At 40.5% G+C, this 23294-nt stretch overlaps 1 protein-coding gene across 1 annotated transcript in view; it reads right to left on the minus strand.

The window, feature by feature from the left end:
- LOC133412004 (polyamine-transporting ATPase 13A3-like) overlaps positions 1-21976 on the minus strand; it is a 39330-nt gene extending 17354 nt beyond the window's left edge. Inside the window, exons 1-14 of the mRNA XM_061694953.1 lie at positions 21865-21976; positions 17446-17507; positions 15857-16030; positions 14006-14188; positions 13447-13517; positions 11741-11824; positions 7279-7348; positions 7055-7189; positions 6352-6424; positions 5479-5610; positions 4444-4611; positions 3111-3268; positions 2145-2333; positions 1269-1330 (exon numbers count right to left, since the gene is read on the minus strand). Of these exons, the coding sequence (XP_061550937.1) occupies positions 1269-1330; positions 2145-2333; positions 3111-3268; positions 4444-4611; positions 5479-5610; positions 6352-6424; positions 7055-7189; positions 7279-7348; positions 11741-11824; positions 13447-13517; positions 14006-14188; positions 15857-16030; positions 17446-17507; positions 21865-21946 (1643 nt within the window). The 5' untranslated portion in view covers positions 21947-21976. The remainder of the gene's footprint in view (positions 1-1268; positions 1331-2144; positions 2334-3110; positions 3269-4443; positions 4612-5478; positions 5611-6351; positions 6425-7054; positions 7190-7278; positions 7349-11740; positions 11825-13446; positions 13518-14005; positions 14189-15856; positions 16031-17445; positions 17508-21864) is intronic.
- Between the last annotated feature and the right edge of the window lie 1318 nt (positions 21977-23294).

The raw sequence follows: 23294 nt of genomic DNA on the forward strand, positions 1-23294 counted from the left end.
TGGCCTCCAAATTGAGCCAGGCCCATTTCCACTTGCACATGATGCCTGCTACAAGCTGTGCCACATGCCACATGAATAGCAACCTCCTCTTTAAGCACTCTCATTCTGGAAAATAATTGACTAAAATCATTATCTGTTTCACTTCATTTTTCACTATTACCAACTTCAAAGACTAATCCCAAATGCATCCTCCAGGAAAATATTAAGTACAACATTCTTGTGTTTTTATTGTCCATTTCTGAATTTGAAGTTAGTTCATTCTGTGTTGTGACATCATCCCTAACATCGCTCCATCGCGTAATACATTTAACATTAACATCCGTAAACTAATTAGATATTTGTAGCTGCGTTTCATAATTAATACAAGATGTACTAGCGGATCAACTCTTGTCGCCGATGTTACGTGTGCTTCGCGGTTCCGCTGGGACCACAACCAGGGCCACGACCTGCAACACTTCAACACGTAAATACAAAAGACCAGTGCAACAAGTACGACACTGGCTGATCTGATATGAAAGAATGTTGCTTAAACGTAACAGTGACAAAAGAGGATGTCCACTCCAGAGGTAGGTAGAGTAGCCAAACATTGTACTCAAGTAAGAGTATTAGTAGTCGTTGTCTCGCGCACGAAATAGTTGATTAAATAAGCAATAATTGATCAATAAAAGTAGCGAGCAACATTTAGAACATGGTAACGGAGTAAAAGTACCGTTACTTCTTAACAGCAGAAGCCTTTTTTCTGGTCTCGTCAACTCGTGACTTATCCAAACAAAGCAGGTCCCGAGCACACAGGCGGAACCTCAGACCTCACAGATCTGAGGACCGAGGTTCAATCCTCGGCCCCGCCTGTGTGGAAGTGCCCGGAGAAAACCCACGCAGGCACAGGGAGAACATGCAAACTCCACACAGGCGGAACTCAGAACTGTGAGGCAGACGCTCTAACCAGTCGTCCACTGTTCCTCACGAAATAGTTATTAAATAAAATGTATTTCTAAGAAAATTGTCAGGTTTGTCATCATGACTGCCGACAGTCAAATTATCTCACTGCATATAAATGAAAATTGAACATCACAACTTTAAGTCCCTCAAGCTGATTCACCTTTCACTATTGCACTAGATCATGCAGTATTGTTGATAGGTGGATAGATTGATATAAATATCAGACAACTCTAGAAACACCAGTCGTTGTCGTCGTAATAATACAGACTTTAAGTGATCCATGTTAAGGAGGACCCAGAAGCTTGAAACTAAAAGGTTAAATTACTTACATGCCATCTTCAGCTCTCTGAATACACCATAGGTCCAAATAGTCTTCAGTGAGCGTGCCAGTCTAGTAAATATTGACAGTAAGGTATGTAAATTAGGTTGACACGCATTAATTAGACATAAAAAAGCTCATTTGAGTAGTTTAGCTCAATCGACAGGCAACACCCTATTCCTATTAGGATAAGAAAATATCATATACTTATTTAAAGGGTTAGATGATCAGAAGCTCTGACTAGTAAAATCCGTTTGTCAGTCCAAAAGACAAAAATGCACTGATGCTGTGGTCTTCAATTATAACTTCACACATAAGTCACCATCTGCTCTCTCTGACAGGCTTCTCCCAAATCTGTGTGTTGTCAGATAAAAAACCCTTTAGAAAGGATCATGTCTGTCGTTGCTGACGATCTGATGATGTCATAAAATCAGAGATGAGGACATACAGGTTACATGCTGCTATTTCGAGAGAATCCGGAAAAGTTCTCGAATCTTGATTGTTGAAGACTTTTCGCCTTCAATCCAAAAGGCTTCTTTAGCCTTAAATTTTAGATTTGGAGTCCTCCTATTTAAAGTGTGTCCCTGGTGTGCGTGTGTGCCTGGGACTTGTTGTTGTTCCTTAAGATTGTTTCATTCCATGGGAAATGTGGCTGGTAAGGAGCCATTTTTGCCACCAGCCAAAAAGAATCCAGTTGCTTCCATTGAACTTTAGCAGATTACTGTTACCTGGCTGCATGGTAATCTACACCAATATACTAAAGTAGGCTACTCACAAAAAGGTACGGATATTGGACTTTTGGGTGAGATTTCAGGATCGACCTGAAAGCCGCTACTAGTGTACGTAGAGTGAATGTAATGAAATGGAAGCTGTGGATTCGACCCACCTTGTCAAAGCAGACCAGGTTCAGCTGACCGGAAATGTTGATCCTTTGCGGACTGATACAAAAAATGCCGACTCGCTTCATGCGCCGCTGTGCGTGCATCAGACCGGCCGTCAAGGCCACGGGTAAGATCGGAGGTACAGCAACAACAACGATGTTCAGAGCGTCGAAGATGAGGTACGTAATAGGAACCTGCAAAAAGGGACCACCAATATCACACATATTTCATGAAATGTGGAGACAATTTCATAATATTTGTAAATAATAGGCGCCAGGATACTTCCAGGTGGCAGACTAACCACCGCTGACAAGAACTGAAATGAAGACAAAAATCTGTTGTTTTTGGGGTTGCACCACCGGATATAGCCCCAAAATTTAAGGTAGTGGAGTCACCACTTCCAAAGGGACAGTCTGTGAACCAAACATCCATGAATGGGTTTATGGAAAAAAAATTCTCACAGATATGGAGAAAATGATTGGTCTGGTTGTTGTTGTGAATTGAGCAAAACATAATTGACAGCAGCCTGCTAGCTAACATCAGAGCTAACACACGCTAACCATTTCACCGACAATAGAGCATGACTCTGCCAATGAACCAAGGAACTCAATTAATTAGCCAATCCCTCGTGATCTACCTACGTCTGAACTTCTACCATGTCTATTTACCTCACAATAACATCTTTGTTCTTTTTGACTGACAATTCGACTGAAACACACACACGCACACACACACACACACACAAAGGTTAAAAGTCATACCGTAATGACCTTTTAACCTGAGGCTGAGTACAGAGCATCCAGGTGAGGAAACACCATCTAGTTTATTCTTTTTTTATTTTGATATTTTATGATAATTTTCGTTACACTGTTTTCTCAATCGCGCTCCTTGGTCAACTGCTAAGGCTTCTGCCACCTGGAAATACTGTATATATGTCATAAAGGTGAAAAGATCTATTTGAGAAGTGATACCCCCAATACGACATCAACAACGATGGTGTAGATGAAACCAAGAAATGCCAACATCCCCAAGCACATCAGGCTCTGCGTAGCATCACGGTGCAGTTTGAAGTTGGTGGGTTTAGGGTGAAGGATGGAGCGCACAAGCTGGCCTTTTTCTGTACTGAAGCCTGTGGGATCGTCAATGACAATAAATCTATTCGGATGAGTAAAGCAAAGCAGTATTTCAGCATCATCATTAGGGTTGCAAAATTCAAAAAATTTTCAAAGTTGGAAACCTTCATTGGGAATTAATGGAAATTAATAAACCAGGAATTTATAACATTGAAATTTGGATCTTAATAGGGAACATATATATAATTGAGGAAATATATCTTTGCATAATGCTCACTGAAAAAAAGAGTTTTGAGTTATGAGATGTTGCTTAGATGATTTTTTTGCTTTTTTGTTGAGAGCGAAATTTTCAGATATTAGCAGCTTCAGATACTTCGCCGTAAAAGTTGACCTGTTACCTTGGTGTTCAAGAGCTGTGCTGAAACTATGGCAGGATATCCACCTCCGGAAAATAAAAATAAAAATGAAAATAAGGTGAACATAGGAGGCAGCTGAGAGGATTCAAAAGCGAAGCATTCCTGCTCGACTGGTAACCTTATCACCTCTTTTGTTTTTTTTTGTCAAGTGTGTTTGATTGAAAAATGATCACACAATGCGGGACAGGAAATAACACTTTATATTTTCATTGAGGAACACTACAATTATAACAGTAATATCTCTTTTGAGATTTTAATTGATTTCACGTTCCAAAAAATATAACTTCAAACTAACATATAGTGTTAGGCATTACAAAAACGTCTTGCTACCAACGTAACTGCCATGGCTAACGTTGGCTTATTTGCACTGCTAATGCTAGTTTAGTATTACGAGCGCTGTTATTTTGTTGAAGCTGGAAATGCGTTCCCTGTGAATTTCAGAATCACGCAAGTGCACATTATTGAGGGTTGTGGATTCCGTCAGGGACTTAGGGTTGGGGGGGATATTCGTAAAATCAGGCGACGTTCAAATCTTGCTCGTAGTTTTCACCCTTTGCGTTATTGTAATGTCTTCAAGGGGCCCTATCTATTTTGCATGGATGTCTGCTGATGACAAACCAAAATGTTTATATATTTTGGTTTGTCATCAGCAGACATCCATGCAAAATAGATAGGGCCAAAACCAAAAAAATGTTTATATATTTTGGTTTGTCATTTCCTATTTGGAAATTTAAAAATTCCACAGCTTAATTTACAATGGAAAATTACCCGACATTTTCCAGAAAAAAAAAACTCTTTGCAACTCTCGTCCTCACCTGTTCTGACCACGACCACCTTCGCCAGCGCGCCAGCATAGTAATGGCTTTGGATAACATGTGAGCCGCAGAAGAGGGTGTGTCGCTTCTGTTCCTCTGTATTGTAGATCCTCTCTGCGTCATCGCCTGAACTTGGCAAACTGGTCTTAGTAACAGGGACACTCTCTCCTGGAAAACGAAACAGACATACAATAAACAACCATTGGGGTCAAGGGGTGTCTGAAATTTGAAGTCAAATGTTCTTGTTTTTTTGTTGGTAGCAATTTATTGAGCACTTATTGTAATGTTTAACTAACAAAATCAACACATCCAAAAACCATCAAGCATCCAATCAAGACAGAACAGCTGTGGAACCACACAAGCCTCTCGAAGAAATTACTTCATTCATTTGTAGTGAACGTAAATCGTAAATTATTTCCCCAAAATGCCTTCAATTAAATCGTTTTTAGACTACTACACAGTGCTCTGTACAAGTTCTCTAAAAATAAAGCTGAGTTGAGTACTTGCAAAGGGACTATTTCTTTAACTCATCAAATTTTAAATTCAGCTAGCTGGCCCACAATAACGTCAACACTTTTTCATCCTCTGATTGGTTGTTCAGAGCAAAACTGTTCGAGCCAATTTTGACTCGCAAAATATGCCTATCGTGATCTGCACACATCTGGGAAATATTAAGTATTTTATTTGTTTTTGCTATATTATATATATATAATTGTTTTTATATATATAAATATATATATATAATTAATTATATGTAATTGTTTTATGTTATTCAATAAATGTTGATTGTAAACTGCTGCACAAGGCAGCATTGCTTACTCTTATATTATGTTTTTGTATAGTATTGATAGTTGTATAAATGTGACATGCAAGTGGTGGTATTAATAGTTGGATTTGGTCGGGTAAATCCCAACTGAAGGCCCAGCTCAGGTACAATGTTCACAGCCTGCATCTGTTAGGAGCTGATCAAAGGTGAGAATACATACAAGGCTGCCCTGATCAATTTATATACAACCAGAGTAACCATATGTCAACCTGTCAAGATGCTCTCGTTGACAATGCAGGTGCCACAGATGAGCACAGCGTCACAGGGCATGATGATCCCATTGGCTGGAATAGTGATGACATCACCGGGTACAAGCTCAGTCGACATGACCTGTTCGACATCTGCGATCAAGTTTGAAAAGAGGACACTGGTAATAACTGATAATTATTCAGACCACCATCGCAGACCGTATTATTGGGAATGTTACAACAGTGGCACCTTGATTTACCAGTTTAATTTGCTCCATGACCAAGCTCATAACTTAATTTTGACGTATATCAAATAAATGTTCCCTATCGAAATGAACTGACATGCCGTTCATACATTCCAGCCCACATAACAAAACATTATAAGAGAATTTAAAGTAATTAACTGGTTTTAAAAAGTGTAATTACCTAATAGGTTTTGGTATTTGTGTGTTGGATGTGTGTGTTTAACGGGCGTGGCCTAGTGAGTGACATTCGGAACAGGAATCGGTTATTCTGCATGAGCCTTTGGGCGTGAGTTGTGGCCTACAGCCGCTCCTTGCGAGTTTTCTCATTGTATTTGTGTGTTTGACGTATTTGTCCCGTTCAATAAACGACTGAAAGTGTATCGGCAACTGTGGCTCTCCATGCCCACATGCGATGGCAATACAGTACCTCAGTTGCTGCCATTTTTTCCACTTCACTCGAGCGCCAGGGTATCTGAAGCTCATGCGGAACTAAAATTTTGAATCGCTACACAAAGCAAAACAAATCAACCAAGCGACAGCTAGTAACTCAACAAAAAAATGGGCCCCCTAATAAAGTCAAGGTACCACTGTATTTAAAAACAAACATGTTTTTTCATAGGAAAATTAGGTGATTTTGTGTAACACATGCCTTTATTTCTTCTGCACACTGAAACTTGTACCAAACTGTGGGCGACCACCAAATTATGCAGTTTCACATAATGCTGGAATGAGAGTAGTGAGAAAGAATTCAAGTATTAAAAACGAATCAGGGTCATCAACACAACTGAAACCACCGCCAAGGTTTAAGCATTGGTTACCAGCAAAATCAATGACTGAACTAGTTGTTTGATCTCATGTTGTTGTTCCTTTATATTGAGAAGCAATTCTCCATCAGGTTGAAACCGTACCTCGATCTTGATTTTAGCACAACAAACCTAACCTGATCTGATATCTGGCACAGATATCTGTCTATCGTACTACGTAATTTGTTACGCAGCATTTCCGATGGAAATTGTTTTGACATAATACTTTAAATATTCAGGATGGATGTAAAGAAAATTCTGTTCACACTGGAAACATTTTCACCAGCAGTTTTTCTTGTTTTAAATTTTGATATTTCGATTGTTGTCTGTGTTTGCTCTCCCAAAATGTAATCGGAACATTCTTGGAGGAATATAACCATCACATAAAAAAATAATTAAAATTGTAAAAACTTTAGCAAATTGTTGCATAGACATAAACACACAAGTCAGTCGACAAACACATAAACCCTTACATGTCTACACACGTTAGATTTGATTTTGTAGGGAAATTATACAGTAAGAGGAACAACATGGTTCAACTTGACTCACCTTTCTTATGGAATACAGAGAGGCAGCTATTAAAATTGAAGATAAAATCAACATGGTCAGAGAATAATTGATGTATTCCTGAACACCCCACAGAATAATAGCGAAGAGCTGGAAGATGTAATACGGGTTCAAGACCTTGAGAGAAAGTACATCAATGATCATTAAAGAACAAAACAGGCTAAAGAAAACTGTACCCAAAAATTTTTTTTCAAAACCAAACTTACCTCTTTTACAAAGAGTTTGAATAAAGATGGCACTTTTACATCAATGTCATTCTTCCCAAAAAACAAAGCTCTGTTGACAACAAGCAATGGGTGTGATTCAACGATAAGTTTGAAGGATTTGTTCTGAGAAAGGTTATTAAGACAATAAGCAAAGGGAGACTTACTGAGAGATCTTAAACTTAAAGTCATCATAAAGACGAAGAGGAGTATATATATATACTCCTCTTCGGAATTAAAATACATAAGGAGTATTTTAATTCCGATAGTACTACACAAGGTGGCACGGTGGCCGCACAGTTCAGAGGACCCGGGTTCAAATCCGGCCTCGCCTGTGTGGAGTTTGCATGTTCTCCTCGTGTCAGTGTGGGTTTTCTTCGGGTACTCCGGTTTCCTCCCACATCCCCAAAACATGCATGGTAGATTAATTGAAGTCACTAAATTGTCCATAGGTGTGAATGTGAGTGTGAATGGTTGTTTGTTTACAACCCCAATTCCAATGAAGTTGAGATGCTGTGTTAAACATAAATAAAAACAGAATGCAATGATTTGCAAATCAAGTTCTACCTGTATTTAATTGAATACACTACAAAGACAAGATATTTAACGTTCAAACTGATAAACTTTATTGTTTTTAGCAAATAATCATTAACTTATAATTTTATGGCTGCAACACGTTCCAAAAAAGCTGGGACAGGGTCACGTTTACCACTGTGTTACATCACCTTTTCTTTTCACAACATTCAATAAACGTTTGGGAACTGACACTAATTGTTGAATCTTTGTAGGTGGAATTCTTTCCCATTCTTGTTTGATATACAGCTTCAGTTGTTCAACAGTCCGGGGTCTCCGTTGTCGTGTTTTACGCTTCATAATGCGCCACACATTTTCAATGGGAGACAGGTCTGGACTGCAGGCAGGCCAGTCTTGTACTCGCACTCTTTTACTACGAAACCACGCTGTTGTAACACGTGCAGAATGTGGTTTGGCATTGTCTTGCTGAAATAAGCAGGGGCGTCCATGAAAAACACGTTGCTTGGATGGCAGCATATGTTACTCCAAAACCTGTATGTACATTTTCGGCATTAATGGTGCCTTCACAGACGTGTAAGTTACCCATGCCATTGGCACTAACACACCTCCATATCATCACAGATGCTTTTGAACTTTGCGTCCATAACAGTCCGGATGGTTCTTTTCCTCTTTGGCCTGGAGGACATGGCGTCCACAATTTCCAAAAACTATTTGAAATGTGGACTCGTCGGACAACAGAACACTTTTCTACTTTTCATCAGTCCATCTTAGATGAGCTCGGGCCCAGAGAAGCCAGCGGCGTTTCTGGGTGTTGTTGATAAATGGCTTTTGCTTTACGTAGTAGAGTTTGAAGTTGCAATTACGGATGTTCACGAAGAGGTAAACATCGCCCCATCTTTGCTGGTGAATGACTGAGCAATTCAGGGAAGCTCCTTTTATATCCAATCATGGCACTCACCTGTTCTCAATTAGCCGGTTCACCTGTGGGATGTTCCAAACAGGTGTTTGATGAGCATTCCTCAACTTTCTCAGTCTTTTTTGCCACCTGTCCCAGCTTTTTTGGAACGTGTTACAGCCATAAAATTCCAAGTTCATGATTATTTGCTAAAAACAATAAAGTTTATCAGTTTGAACATTAAATATCTTTTCTTCGTAGTGCATTAAATTAAATATAGGTTGAAAATGATTTGCAAATTATTGTATTCTGTTTTTATTTATGTTTAACACAACGTCCCAACTTCATTGGAATTGGGGTTGTATATGTGCCCTGCAATTGACTGGCAACCAGTCCAGGGTGTACCCTGCCTCTCACCCAAAGATAGCTGAGATAGACTCCAGCATGCCCGCGACTCTAGTGAGGACAAGCGGTACAGAAATTGAATGAATGAATGAGTACTACACAACGTAAAATCTGAGTTAATGCTGAATCATCGTCAAGTATTCAGTGGAGTGTTCTAAGTAAACGAAATTGAAAAAAATCCCGGACTCACTAATTTATTTTAATTTCGCACATTCAATAACAACAAGCCGTGGTTCACTGCCAAATTTAGGCAACTTCGCCAAGCTAAGGAGGACGCATATTAAATCCCTGTATAATTGCACTAGAAACCAGCTGACTAAAGAAATTAACATTGCAAAGAGAAACTATGCAGTAAAGTTAGAAAAACAGTTTACTGCTAACGACTCCAAATCAGTCTGGCATGCATTACAATCGCTAATCAATTACAAGCGACCAGCAATAAAAGACTAGCTGACGACTTGAACACCTTCGACTGCAGATTTGAAAAGGACGCTTTTACACCCCACACCCATACATCACAATCACACCTCTGACTTCTGCGTTGACCATCCACAAACAAGATGTGAGACGCATCTTCGAACAACAAAAGATTAACAAAACGGCAGGCCCAGACCATGTGTCCCCATCCTGCCAAAAAGTCTGCGTAGACCAGCTCGCTCCAGTAGTCACACAGATCTTCAATAGATCTCTGGAACTGTGCGAAGTACCATTCTCTTTCAAGCGCTCCACCATCATCCCAGTCCGCAAGAAACCTACAATCTCGGTTCTGAATGACTACAGGCCTGTCGCCTTGACATCTGTGGTCATGAAGTCCTTTGAACGCCTTGTCCTGGACCACCTCAAGAGCGTCACAGGTCCCCTGCTGGACCCCCTGCAGCTTGGCTACCGAGCAAACAGGTCTGCGGATGATGCAGTCAACATGGGACTGCACTTCATCCTAGAACAGCTCGACAGCACGGGGACCTACGCAAGGATCCTGTTCGTGGACTTCAGCTCTGCGTTCAACACCATCATCCCTGAACTCCTTTCCTCCAAGCTTCTCCAACTCAGCGTCTCGCCTGCCATCTGCCAGTGTTTGTACAGCTTTCTGACGGGCAGGACACAGCAGGTCAGGCTGCGGGAGGCCACCTCATCCACACGCACCACCAGCACTTGGGCGTCCCAAAGTTGTGTCCTCTCACCGCTGCTCTTCTCTCTCTACACGAACGACTGCACCTCAACGCAACCGGCTATCAAACTCCTGAAGTTCGCAGATGTCACCACTGTCATCGGCCTCACCAAAGACGGTGACGAGTCTGCATATCTCCAGGAAGTGGAACGGCTGGAGCTGTGGTGCGGTCGACACATCCTGGAGCTGAACACGCTCAAGACTGTAGAGACGATCGTGGACTTCAGGAGGCATCCCTCGCCACAGCTGCCACTCACGCTGTCCAGCTGCCCTTGTGTCAACCGTCGAGACATTCAAGTTCCTGGGAATTACAGTCTCTCAGGACCTGAAGTGCACGATCAACATTAACTCTGTCCTCAAAAAGGCCCAGCAGGGGATTTACTTCCTGCGGCTTCTGAGGAAGCACGGCCTGCCACGGGAGCTGTTGGGGAAGTTCTACACAGCGGTCAGCAAATCAGTCCTGTGTTCTTCCATCACAGTCTAGTTTGGTGCGGCTACAAAAAAGGGCAAACTCCGACTGCAACGGACAATCAAAACTGCTGAAAAGATTGTCGGTACCACCCTACCCACCCTTGAGGATTTGCACGCTGCCAGACTAAGACAAGAGTGTGCAAAATCCTCTTGGACCCTCCACATCCTGGTCACCAGCTCTTCCAGCTCTTTCCCTCAGGTTGGCGCTACCGATCAATGCAAACTAAAACAAGCAGACATTCCAACAGCTTCTTCCCACTTGCCATCAACTTCTTAAACAGCTAAAAAAATTTTGTCTTGAGTTTGTTGTCACATTTCTGTCGGGCCAATTATACATTACTCGTGCACTCACTGCGTTAGTCTCTCCATGCTGCCCTATTTGCATATCAGTTCTTGACCAATATTGGCCACTCATACCAGAGTAGCATCTGCACCACTTGCACACTCACTGAGGACTATCTGCAACATTTGCACAATCGACATTGTCCCAAACTATCGCACTACTAGTCACTTTAAACTGCATGCATTCCTTGAAGTCTCGGCGCCCTTTGCACAATGGTCATTGCACCGGGGTCTTGCTATATTAGTCATTCAAACTGTTCTAAGTGCTAGAGGACTCAAAAAAATATAAAAATAAATAATACTTGTATCGGCATTACCAGATAACTAGCAACCCTTTATTGCTCTGTGACTGTTTTTCTCAATGTCTTTATGTCTCAACAGTGCTCTCTGTTGTCGTACTAGAGCGGCGCCAACTACCGGAGACAAATTCCTTGTGTGTGTTTTTTAGACATACTTGGCAAAATAAAGATAATTCTGATTCTGAGATGAGTCTGATTCTGACATAGAGGGGGGGGGGATGCCACACTCTTCTTTTTGGTAGGAACAAATTTGTTTCACATAACCATTATTCACAGTAAATGTGTTCCCGGAAATGAAATTTTCTTGAAATTTAAAAGAAAACTCTGAGGAAAAATGTAGACTGTTGGTACCTGTAGTCCTGTATGGTTTTAGTGAGTCCATCGCTGTGGTCTCTGTGAATGCCTCCACAGCTCACCTTTGTGTCCTCCAAGCCCCTAAAAAGTTGTGCAAATATTATGTCTGCTGTCATTGTAGAGATCAGTGATTGTCAAAGTGTAGTATGTTCCTCTCTCATCGACAAACAACTTACAACATGCGATTGTGCAACAAGGGGGAATAAAACCCTGGAACTCCAGTAGGCTATGCCAAATGTCAATGTGAAGGGAGCTCTTGTGCAGTATATTTGAATGAGAATTTTTATTTTTATTTATTTATTTACTTATTTTGCAATATTATTGTTATATTTATTGCGTTTTATGTTTGCTCTTAGGTAAAGCACTTGGTTTTAGCGGCAGTTATTTTAAGTGCTCTATAAATGAAGTTGAGTTGAGTTTCAGGAATAAAACCTTTTGTTTTGATGAACCCTTAGGCCTACTATTGTAATGTTAATGTTGTCATGATGGTGTTACTTGGAGAGGTAAGTGTTTGTTTGTTTTTTAGGTAGTACTTGGTGTAAGGGTTTTGAGAACCACTGGGATACCGACCCCTTTCCAAAAAAATTTAATATCATGGAAAAGTTTATTTATTTCCATAACTCCATTCAAAAAGTTAAACGTTCATAGATTATAGACTCAGGGCCCACATTGTAAACAATTTCAAGTATTTATTTGTTTATTTTTACATAATTTGGGCTTCAACCTCATAAAATCCACAAAAGCAGGAATAAAAAAAAAAAATTGAATACTCTGACGAAAACACCATTTACTTCTCAGTTTTTGTAGGAAAAAAAGAAATTAGGGTCCTCCTTAGCTCTGAACCTTCGTGGCTTACCCATCCTATGGATGGTATCAATGATGGTCGTCAGGCCAGTTGTCAAGTCCCCATATTGAACCCACCTGAGACAATTGAATCAAACTGAAGGAATTTAATGACACCTGGGGAAACCTGTGCAGGTGCTTGAGTTTAGTAGATGATTAGTGTGTGACACTCAGTTTAAAACATTTATGGCCTGCAAAAGTTGGGCAGATTTCTTCACAGTATTCATCCATCCATCCATTTTCTGAGTCGCTTCTCCTCACTAGGGTCGCCGGCGTGCTAGAGCCTATCCCAGCTAACTTCGGGCAAGAGGCGGGGTACACCCTGAACTGGTCGCCAGCCAATCGCAGGGCATGTACAAACAAACAACCATTCGCACTCACATGCACACCTACGGGTAATTTATAGTTGTCAATTAACCTACCATGCATGTTTTTGGGATGTGGGAGGAAACCGGAGTGCCCGGAGAGAACCCACGCAGGCACGGGGAGAACATGCAAACTCCACACAGGCGGGGCTGGGGATTGAACCCCGGTCCTCAGAACTGTGAGGCAAACGCTCTAACCAGTCGCCCACCGTGCCGCCTCACAGTATTCAAATTTTTTTAATTCCTGATTTCGTGGCTTTTATGAGCTAGAAGCCCAAATTATGTAAAAATTAACAAATACTTTAAATTGTTTAAATTGTAAGCCCTGAATCAATAATCTATGAAACTTTAACTTTTTGAATGGAGTTATGGAAATAAATAAACCTTTCCATGATATTCAATTTTTTTGGAAAGGGTCTATACAGTCTATCTTAAGTGAGCATTTAATATAGATTTATTAGGACCAGTAATAGCAGTGTTTTGGGGGACTCATACTTAAATGTTTCAAAGTCCTGTGTGCCTTCATTCCAGTAGTATTTGATACTGTTGTGGGTAAAGAAGTGCACCTACGAAGAGAAGAGAGGAAAAGGGGAAATCTGAGTCGATTTTCAAAAACTACAGCGGTGAAACAAACAAACATACCAATAAAATCCATCCATCCATCCATTTTCTGAGCCGCTTCTCCTCACTAGGGTCGCGGGCGTGCTGGAGCCTATCCCAGCTGTCATCGGGCAGGAGGCGGGGTACACCCTGAACTGGTTGCCAGCCAATCACAGGGCACATAGAAACCAACAACTATCCGCACTCACATTCACACCTACGGGCAATTTAGAGTCTCCAATTCATGCATGGTTTTGGGATGTGGGAGGAAACCGGAGCGCCCGGAGAAAACCCACGCAGGCACGGGGAGAACATGCAAACTCCACACAGGCGGGGACGGGGATTGAACCCGGGTCCTCAGAACTGTGAGGCTGACGCTCTAACCAGTCGTCCACCGTGCCGCCTACCAATAAAATCATTTTAAAAAATTCAAAAATATCTGTGCAATTCTCACAATGTTAACGGATTCTCTGTAGTTGAAATTCCCATTCTGATCCTTAAGTTCACCAATGAGGCTTTGGTGGCGGTGTCCATTCTGAAAAGGAGCTGTGGACTGATGATCCACACTATCAAAGGGGGTCTTCCCTGGAGCCAGCATCATGTGTATTTTGGCACGAACCCACTGCCTGAAGTCATCCTGTAAAAGCAACAATAACAGATTTACCTCCAATGTTGGCTCAAATATATTTTATTTTGTCTATTATCATTAAAGATGTAAGCAGGGGTACGTAAAACTGACATTAGAAAAATGGCCCTCCATGTCAATCCTGCATATTTTAAAATTCTATTTACTAGGGCCGCTTAGGATCATTATAGATACACACACGATTTTTAACTTTATTAAGCTTTAGAGAGTGAGTCTCATTCATAGCTGACAGCCATATTTTGAGGCACTGTTACCAATTTGAAAAAGTACCTCCTTTCATCAAGATTGGACTTGAACCAGTTTAAAGCAGGACCAGAGATTCCCACCCTGTATTCTAACCATGTGTAGTACGATCACATGATGGACATGTCAAAGGAAGCACTTACAGTCGGTCCAGCAGAACTAAGACTGAACAAAGGCTGAGTGCCTGCATCTATGTTCAGTCAGATAACATTTGTCACCTTTATCAGAGTTGTCTCGGCACTTTGGTGGGGCCTAAATCCTTTTTCTACAACTTTGCCCAAGAATGGCAAGTTTGGTAGGTGTTCAGTACTGTGCAAATGTTTGTTTGTTTTTTGCATTAATTATTTTGACATAGTAAACCAGTAAAAAGTGGGAAATATACTAGCAGGATCAAGTCAATTCCCCCAAAATTTGTAGAAAGGTCAAATCTGGATTTGAAGGATTTTGTTTTTTCACAATGACATTGAACTGTCCATACTGTAACATTTATTATTTGGATTTAACTATTGTACATCTTTACATTGACAATAATTGTTATAAATTAGTAAAAAACTATCAAAAATTCACGCCAGCTTTTTTAACATTGTTTGAAGCTAAAAGAGACAATTGTTTCTCTTATTTTCAGCGTGAGCCGCCTTACAAACAGCACCCTATCTACATGGTTTGTTTCGAATTTGTTTTCCTCTTACAAAGTGGTTTGCTGAACATTTTTCAGCCCTGCCCCGACCTGCATATCTGCTGTCTGTGTAATTGATCCTGGTTATATGTTTGCACGTCGACTGTTTATAACACCATCAAGGGCAGCGCGGAAAACCATGTTGCGGCGTGTGAAGATTTTATTTAATTGTTTTGCTGCCTGTAAGAGTGTGTGTGGGGGTGGACATGTCATTCTGGGTTCCAGAATGACATGTCCAATTTCCATGTTTCCGCCGTGCTTGCGTGGGTTTGCTCTGGGTACTCTGGGTTCCTCCCACAGTCCAAAAACACGCATGTTTAGTTCATTGAAGACTCTCATGGTCCATTGATGTCACTCGGTGTGCTGCAAGCCTCAGGAAATACTATTTTGTCTGCTAGTTTAAAAGAAAATGCAGCCAAACTGATTGGGAGATCCTTTATGACCCTAAACCTTCTGTCAAAACATCAGGTACAAATACTGCTGGACCACCCTATAAGTCCGTTTTGCATCACATCTGAAATGAGCTTGTCTAGACTTGAAGCTGGCATGCTGACATTGCCATATTGCAGCATGCTAATGCACCACACACTGACCAATCCATGTTCCTACCTGGTTTGTGCCCTTTGTGGTTTGATGGGCTTTGCAGAAGCAGTAAGACCTGTAGGAACGTGTGACAGCGAGCATGGCAATGACGTGTACAGGAGAAACATGGAGAGCATTTGGGGTTTGTCAAAGCGTACCGTTGTCCTGAGTAGCAGTGTGTGTGCTTCCCTCAGTGAACTTCGTGTGCACGTGGCTTTGACCCCCCACTCGGGAATCCAGTAGAGCAGCAGGAGCAGCAGACCACCGGAGCAAACGGCACCAACACCTACCAGGATTATTTTCCACAGACAGGGCCGGTAACCCCACACCTCCTGCATGGAACACATCAAAATGAGGCCATTGTATAATCCATTATGTTTTCTCTTAAACAGAGAGTCCACAATACGGGGTTCCTCAAAGATCCATTTTAGGGTCACTTCTTTTTTATTTATTTATTTTATTTATTTTTATTTAAACATTTGCTGGAGGAATTATGTGGCTTGCGAGCACACTCGGAGTGGCCCCTACATAATTTTTTTTAAATGATAAATAAGTTTCCTCTACCGTAACAGAGCAGTTTTAAATTGTGATAACACCATCCACAACTAGATTGGAGACAACATTTGCTATAACACCAGATCTTCTACATCAGAGAAGAAGAGTGTTGACACCTTGATGAAAATCAGTAGGAAAAGAGAGTACTAACGCAAAGGCAAAAAGCTGCCAGAAGACAAAACTCGACCAAGAACATTGCGGTCCCATGTGCCCCCTGATAGCGCTGACAAAAAAATTGTGGCCCCCCCCCCCACCTATCAACTATAGTTTAAAATGGTGTTATGTATAAAGCTGTAAATATATCTATAAATAAGAAACAAATATATAAATTATAATAAACAAAAATAAGAAAATAAAGATATGGTCGCTCCTTCCCAGATTTCTGTCTATCGTGGTAGAGGGGGGGGGGGGGTTCTGGACTGTAACCCCCACAAAAAACGAGGGAATACTGTACAGCAAAATGCCTCTCACAGGTCAGTCTTGGTCCTATGACAGAAATCTGGTTTGGGGAGGTGACTTTCGATTGTTGGTGGAGATTGGTGGATACTTGTGGTGTTCTGTATTGGTCAACTTGAACATACCACACACTATAATAGCAGTGACAACACGCATGCAATTTTTGCCTTGTCATGGGTTGCGTCTCTTACATTTTAAAAATCAGTTAAAATGTTAAAAATTAGTATGTGTGTAACCATCTTAACCAGATTCCCAGGCCATCTCATCTGGCTCCTCTCATCAAGCTTCTCATCTTATCTCTAATAGAGACACCCTGAGGCTGAAACTAATTTCAGCTGCTTGTAATTGTGATCTCGTTCTTTCGGTCACACTGATCAGGTAGTGACTGATCAGTCACTGATCGCTACTGCTTATCGATCGGATCCCTTATCGATTCTCTTATATCCTCCCCCTTTGTTTGACCAAATTCAATCTTCGTGTTGCAATTAGCACCGGCATCTTTTTTCTTCTTCAAATTTTAGAGTGCTTCTGCCTTGACACCATGTTAGAAAAGTTCAGAACCAAAATACACTTCTTGTGTGTGATGACATTTGCGACGAGAGGAAAAATAAGGATAATCGTCAGGAAAACAAACTAATGCTATGAATCAAATTAATGGGAACCAGTTCTCAAAAAGAACCAGTTTTCAATTACCATCCCCACTCCTGGGGATAATTAATGAGACGTGGATAATTACCATCTCATCCTCCAGGCCTTGATTGATGAACTTCATTTCTCGGTTCTTCATGCTGTCAAGAGCTGCAAGGAAAACACAAGATAATTTGTTAGCTTTTGCTAAAGCACCACGGTAGAGCTCAATTCAGCTCATTGTTATTACTATTGACAATAATATACAGGGGTCCTCAGATTACAATGGTTCAGACCTACAACGTTTCATACTAACAACGTGGTGCGTGATGAGCTACTTTGCTTAACCAACAGTGTGCAAGCGAACCACAGGAGTCAAGGAAAGGAGTTTTTTCATTAAATCATTTAGAATGAGTTTGAAACAAGTGCTTTTAGGGCAGATGGACGGGATGGGCAAATGTGACGGGACGAGATTGCTTGATTGTGGATGCCCGGCAGAGGTGGGAAGTAACAAAGTATTACTTTGTTACATTACTTAAGTAGATTTTTCAGGTATCTGTACTTGAGTATTTCTTTTTGTGGTGACTTTTTACATTTACTCTTTTTTTTTTAAAAAATACAAATATAAGTACTTTCTACTCACACTTTAAAAATTACCTACTTTCTTTTAAAACCTAAAGTTAGCGACGTTGCGACAGAATAGCATAATGCTGAAAAACTGGAAACCGGAAGTAAGCAAGTTGAGTGCATCGATCATAGACATCGTACCTACTTTATGCCGCATGTTTATGGCAATGCTAAACTCATGGGGCCAGTGTCATCAAGTTTAATCAAACATTGCACTGTGCGTCAGTGCAATCAAACATTTATTAAACGGTAGGATACATGTGACCCCCTACGCTGACGACTACTCTGGAGCCAGGCCAGATAGCGGAGCTTCATTAGACTCTGCCGGGGCACAAACATGCTCCAAAGGTGCCGGGCCTCCACGTTGCATCTGCAGAAAGCCTTGACAGAACGTAAGAAACATGAGGAACCCCATCAGAACATGACGGGCCTAGAGGGAACTTACTGACATCCGTGGTAGATAACAGCCTGAAACATAGTCCACCTTGAGGCAAAATCACACCGTGCACTACAAGACAAGTCACTCGTTACAGAGATCATTTACGTGAATTACGGCAAAAAAACAACAAGGACCCTGTGTAAAAGCAAATGGTCTCTGTAACAAGTGACATTTGTATTTATGTTTACATCTTGTGATGTTGATTCTTGTCTAAGCTTTAAACCCCCCAAAGGAATTATGTCATTGAACTGTTGACACAAATGAACTAGTTACTTAGTAAATTATACACTGAAATTACCACCTTGTCTTTATTTCAAAGAAAACAGATGCGCCTTTATTTGTCTTATTTGCAAAAAACTTCCATATTTACAAGGAAAAGAAACGTGGAAAGAAGCGTTGATACTTTGATGTAGAACTATTCATTATAGACTAAGCCGTTGACACCCAACGACTATGACACGGCACCAGTGGTATGCGGTGAGAGATCATTAGATGTGTCACTGCAAGTTACCCAAGCTCACCGAATTGGTCTGAAAATTATTTATTCACACTGTTATTTCGTAGGCTTTTTTTTTTTACCGTAATTTACTGGTAAAACTATCGCCAAGCAGCAAAGGACGACATTCTCTAAACTTCTCCTGACGTGTTTACTGAAGTGATGCACTTTTCATGTGACCTCCACAATGAGCTTGCATATTGTGAACCCCACACGTATATATATATATTAGAAGCATATACAACAATGCTTTTCTGCAACAGTGCCATATTGTCTTGTTATTTACAATGAACTGCTTAAAAACTGTAGAGCCATGAATGTTACAACGCTTGCTAGGAATTATGGGCATGTATTACAGTATTTTTCATGAATCTTCTATCCCATGAGTTATAAGATTCAATATAATATACTGTATAATATCCACTGTTCAGTGTTGAGATGAGACATAATGGTATTCTTAAAATGTTGTCAACCTTTTTACAACTGTGATAAATAGCTCACCTGACGATTGTGAAACAATAAAAGGTAAAATTTAAATGAAGTACGTGGCAGTAGCGGCAATAACACTCGGCAATAACAATAACACTCGGCAATAAAAACTAGCACTCCTTGTACATTCTGGGAAAGGTTTGTCTCTACCATGCACATATTTAGGTGTTGTATCATAGCCCTAATTATGGGCGGACAGGTAGATGGCCGATTCTTGAAGCCGGCTCGCTGAGCATTTACAACAGCAAGAGTCCAGACATATTTGTTGGATTCATTTAGTCTAAAATTGGTGAATTAAAATGTATTCGTGACAGCTAAAATTGGGAGTATGACACAGCTCATAAACTCAACCTAATGACCCTTGGTGGGTGTACTTGAGAATATTCACCTTGGGGGCCATCCAAACAGGTAAGGGTGGGCATAGATCAGTTTGATGCGAGATCATTTTTTAGCTGAATATAAAATGTTTTTTTCCCCCAGGATTTTGCTGAGAAACAGTGTTAAAATACCAAAATTGCAAATTGCCTTTACTGTTGTTAATGTTCAGATATTATAAATATATTTTTTTACCTATCACCCTTTTAAAAATAAATGAAATAGTTGAACAAACATTTTTTTACTAGCTTCTGATTTCAAAACTAGTGAGTTGTCCATTAATTTGCTGTGCACATGTAATAATATGAGGTGATCATACATTTATATGGCCTTACAGTCATGATGGCCCACCAAGGGAAACCATAACTACGATATGGCCTGCAACAAAAAAGAGTTTGACACCCCAGTGCTAAATAGTTAAAAACTGTTTTAAAAAATTTGTTGGGAGTGGATCTTGGCAGCGCATGGAGGATCAGAATCAGAATCATCTTTATTTGCCAAGTGTGTCCAAAAAGCACACAAGGAATTTGTCTCCGGTAGTTGGAGCCGCTCTAGTACGACAAAAGACAGTCAATTGACAGAGAACACTTTGGAGACATAAAGACATTGACTAAAAAAAAAAGAAATGTTAAAAAAAATGTTGTTCCAACTGTGCAAAATGTTACAGTGGCTTACAATAATACAAACGTATATTATCATAAAATACTTTTTTTAGGAGTAAAACCGACTCGTTTTTGATGGACTTGGAGAGCTCTATTTTTAGGTGGTACTTGCTATAAACATTCATTTTTATTTTACGTATTGAGTACATTTTAGATTCTGCACTTTTAGAAAAGGAGTTGAATCAGTACAGTACCTTTACCACATGCTTTTTTAAAATGCAAATATTTGTGCTTGTACTTCAATACACTGTGAGTACTTTTGCCACCCAAGCTTATGACTCAACTTGAATATTAGTCATCAAATTGTGTCTGTCAACCAGAGGTGGATGGTAACACTCTACATTTACTCTGTTAAATTTGTAACTTTTTGGATGAATTGTACTTGTCACAGTAGTTTTAATGCAACATACTTTTTCTTGAGTATTTTGGCGAAGAAAACTACTTTTAATCTGTTACTTTGAGCTACGCTTCATTCGTTACTTTTATTTATATTATTGATTTTGATATCTATTTTTTCTTTATTATATTATTATTGTGCCGGCACGGTGGACGACTGGTTAGCACATCCGCCTCACAGTTCTGGGGACCGGGTTTCAATCCCCGGCCCCGTCTGTGTGGAGTTTGCATGTTCTCCCCGTGCCTGCATGGGTTTTCTCCGGGCACTCCGGTTTCCTCCCACATGCCAAAATCATGCGTGGTAGGTTTATTGGAGACGCTAAATTGCCCGTAGGTGTGATTGTGAGTACGAATGGATGTTTGTTTTGTGTGCCCTGCGATTGGCTGGCGACCAGTTCAGGTTGTAACCCGCCTTCCGCCCGAAGATAGCTGGGATAGGCTCCAGCACGCCCGCGACCCTGGTGAGCATAAGCGGTAAAAGGAAATGGATGGATGGATGGATTATTATTGTTTGAGTTAAAGTTATTTTGTTGGTCATTTTCTGAATTTACACATTTTCATTTTATATTTCTTGTCTATTTGACATTCATGGTCTGCTTTAAAAAAAAATCTGAAGTTACTCACAAGTCATTGAGGAGTTTTCACTGAATACCTTTTTTTAACTCTTGTCGTTGGAGGTCTAATTTTTACTTGAGTCATACTATTCTAAAGGAACAGAAGGCTACTCTTATTGAGTCCAGTTTCTGGCTACTCTAGTCACCTCTGCTGTTCATGACACTTATGAGTTAGTGACTTGTAAGGTGCTTCCATCTCGACACGTGGTCTGCAGAGTTCCAAGTGTGCAATTTCAATTGCGATTAAAAAAAAAAAAAAAAAAAAAAAAAAAACTATTTAATTAAATTTCAAGTGACACATATCCGATATGAGCGAACACGTGAAACGACCGGAACGTGTGTAAACGCTCAAAATTGTCCGTAAATGACTCCACAACACGCGGAAGTCAACCATAATGCATAAGTCATCCAAACATTAAACTTTACATACCGTTTATTTGGCCCGTGCTGACTCTACCCCCCCTCCTCCACGGAATCAAACCTCCACATTTCTCTGCTGGCTGCCGTTGCATATTTAATAAACGGGGACACACCTCTGAGGCTGGATTTGCAACGCATGCTGCGTGCTTCATGAGGCACGCATTTTGTTGCTCTCTCACGCTCTCAAGTGACGCAATCCGTGTCACGGCTGCGTGAAGAAGAAAAAATAAAAGGGAGGGGGGGAACCCGGAGGGGGGGAACCCTGCATCCATTCACATATCATCCAAAACGCTTCCGATTGTGAGATAAGAATCAGATAAACATCGGAATATCTGCAGGGTAAATGCACAGATTTTCAAAGACAACGGGAACTTGACGTAACTGACATACGCCGATTGCTGACGTAAATGCACTACTACTACTTCAACAAAACAAATAAACACAAAAAGTAAATACACATAGTGCTACTACTACAAAAACAAAACAAAAAAAGGGTAGTGAGGATAAGCAGTACAGAAAATGGATGGATGGACAACTACGACTATTTCAAAAAATTTAACTTAAACACACGAGTACTATCACTGCTGCTACTGCAACTTCTAATACTAGTGCTGAAACAAAATAAATAAACATTTTAAAAAGTAAATGCAAAAGAAAAGCTACTTCTACTGCTACTACACTAAAAAAAAGTTTTACATGATTAAAATGTGGTTAACTGATGTCATTTCCCCCTCTTTTCCTCGAAAATAATCAAATGTTAGTTCATCACAATTATGTGCAAACGATGTACTATGACTCAAACATAACTAATATACATAAAAAGTAAATACACAACTACTATTAAGATAGATAGATAGATAGATAGATAGATAGATAGATAGATAGATAGATAGATAGATAGATAGATAGATGGGTGGGTGGGTGGGTGGGTGGGTGGGTGGATGGATGGATGGATGGATGGATAGATAGATAGATAGATAGATAGATAGATAGATAGATAGATAGATAGATAGATAGATAGATAGATAGATGGGTGGGTGGGTGGGTGGGTGGGTGGATGGATGGATGGATGGATGGATAGATAGATAGATAGATAGATAGATAGATAGATAGATAGATAGATAGATAGATAGATAGATAGATGGGTGGGTGGGTGGGTGGGTGGGTGGATGGATGGATGGATGGATGGATGGATGGATGGATGGATGGATGGATGGATGGATGGATGGATGGATAGATAGATAGATAGATAGATAGATAGATAGATAGATAGATAGATAGATAGATAGATAGATAGATAGATAGATAGAGGTGGGTGGGTGGGCGGACGGACGGACGGACGGACGGACGGACAAATAGATAGATAGATAGATAGATAGATAGGGACGGACGGACGGACGGACGGACGGACGGACGGACGGACGGACGGACGGACAGACA

Source organism: Phycodurus eques, chromosome 13, assembly GCF_024500275.1.
Source record: "Phycodurus eques isolate BA_2022a chromosome 13, UOR_Pequ_1.1, whole genome shotgun sequence".
Taxonomy (NCBI): domain Eukaryota; kingdom Metazoa; phylum Chordata; class Actinopteri; order Syngnathiformes; family Syngnathidae; genus Phycodurus; species Phycodurus eques.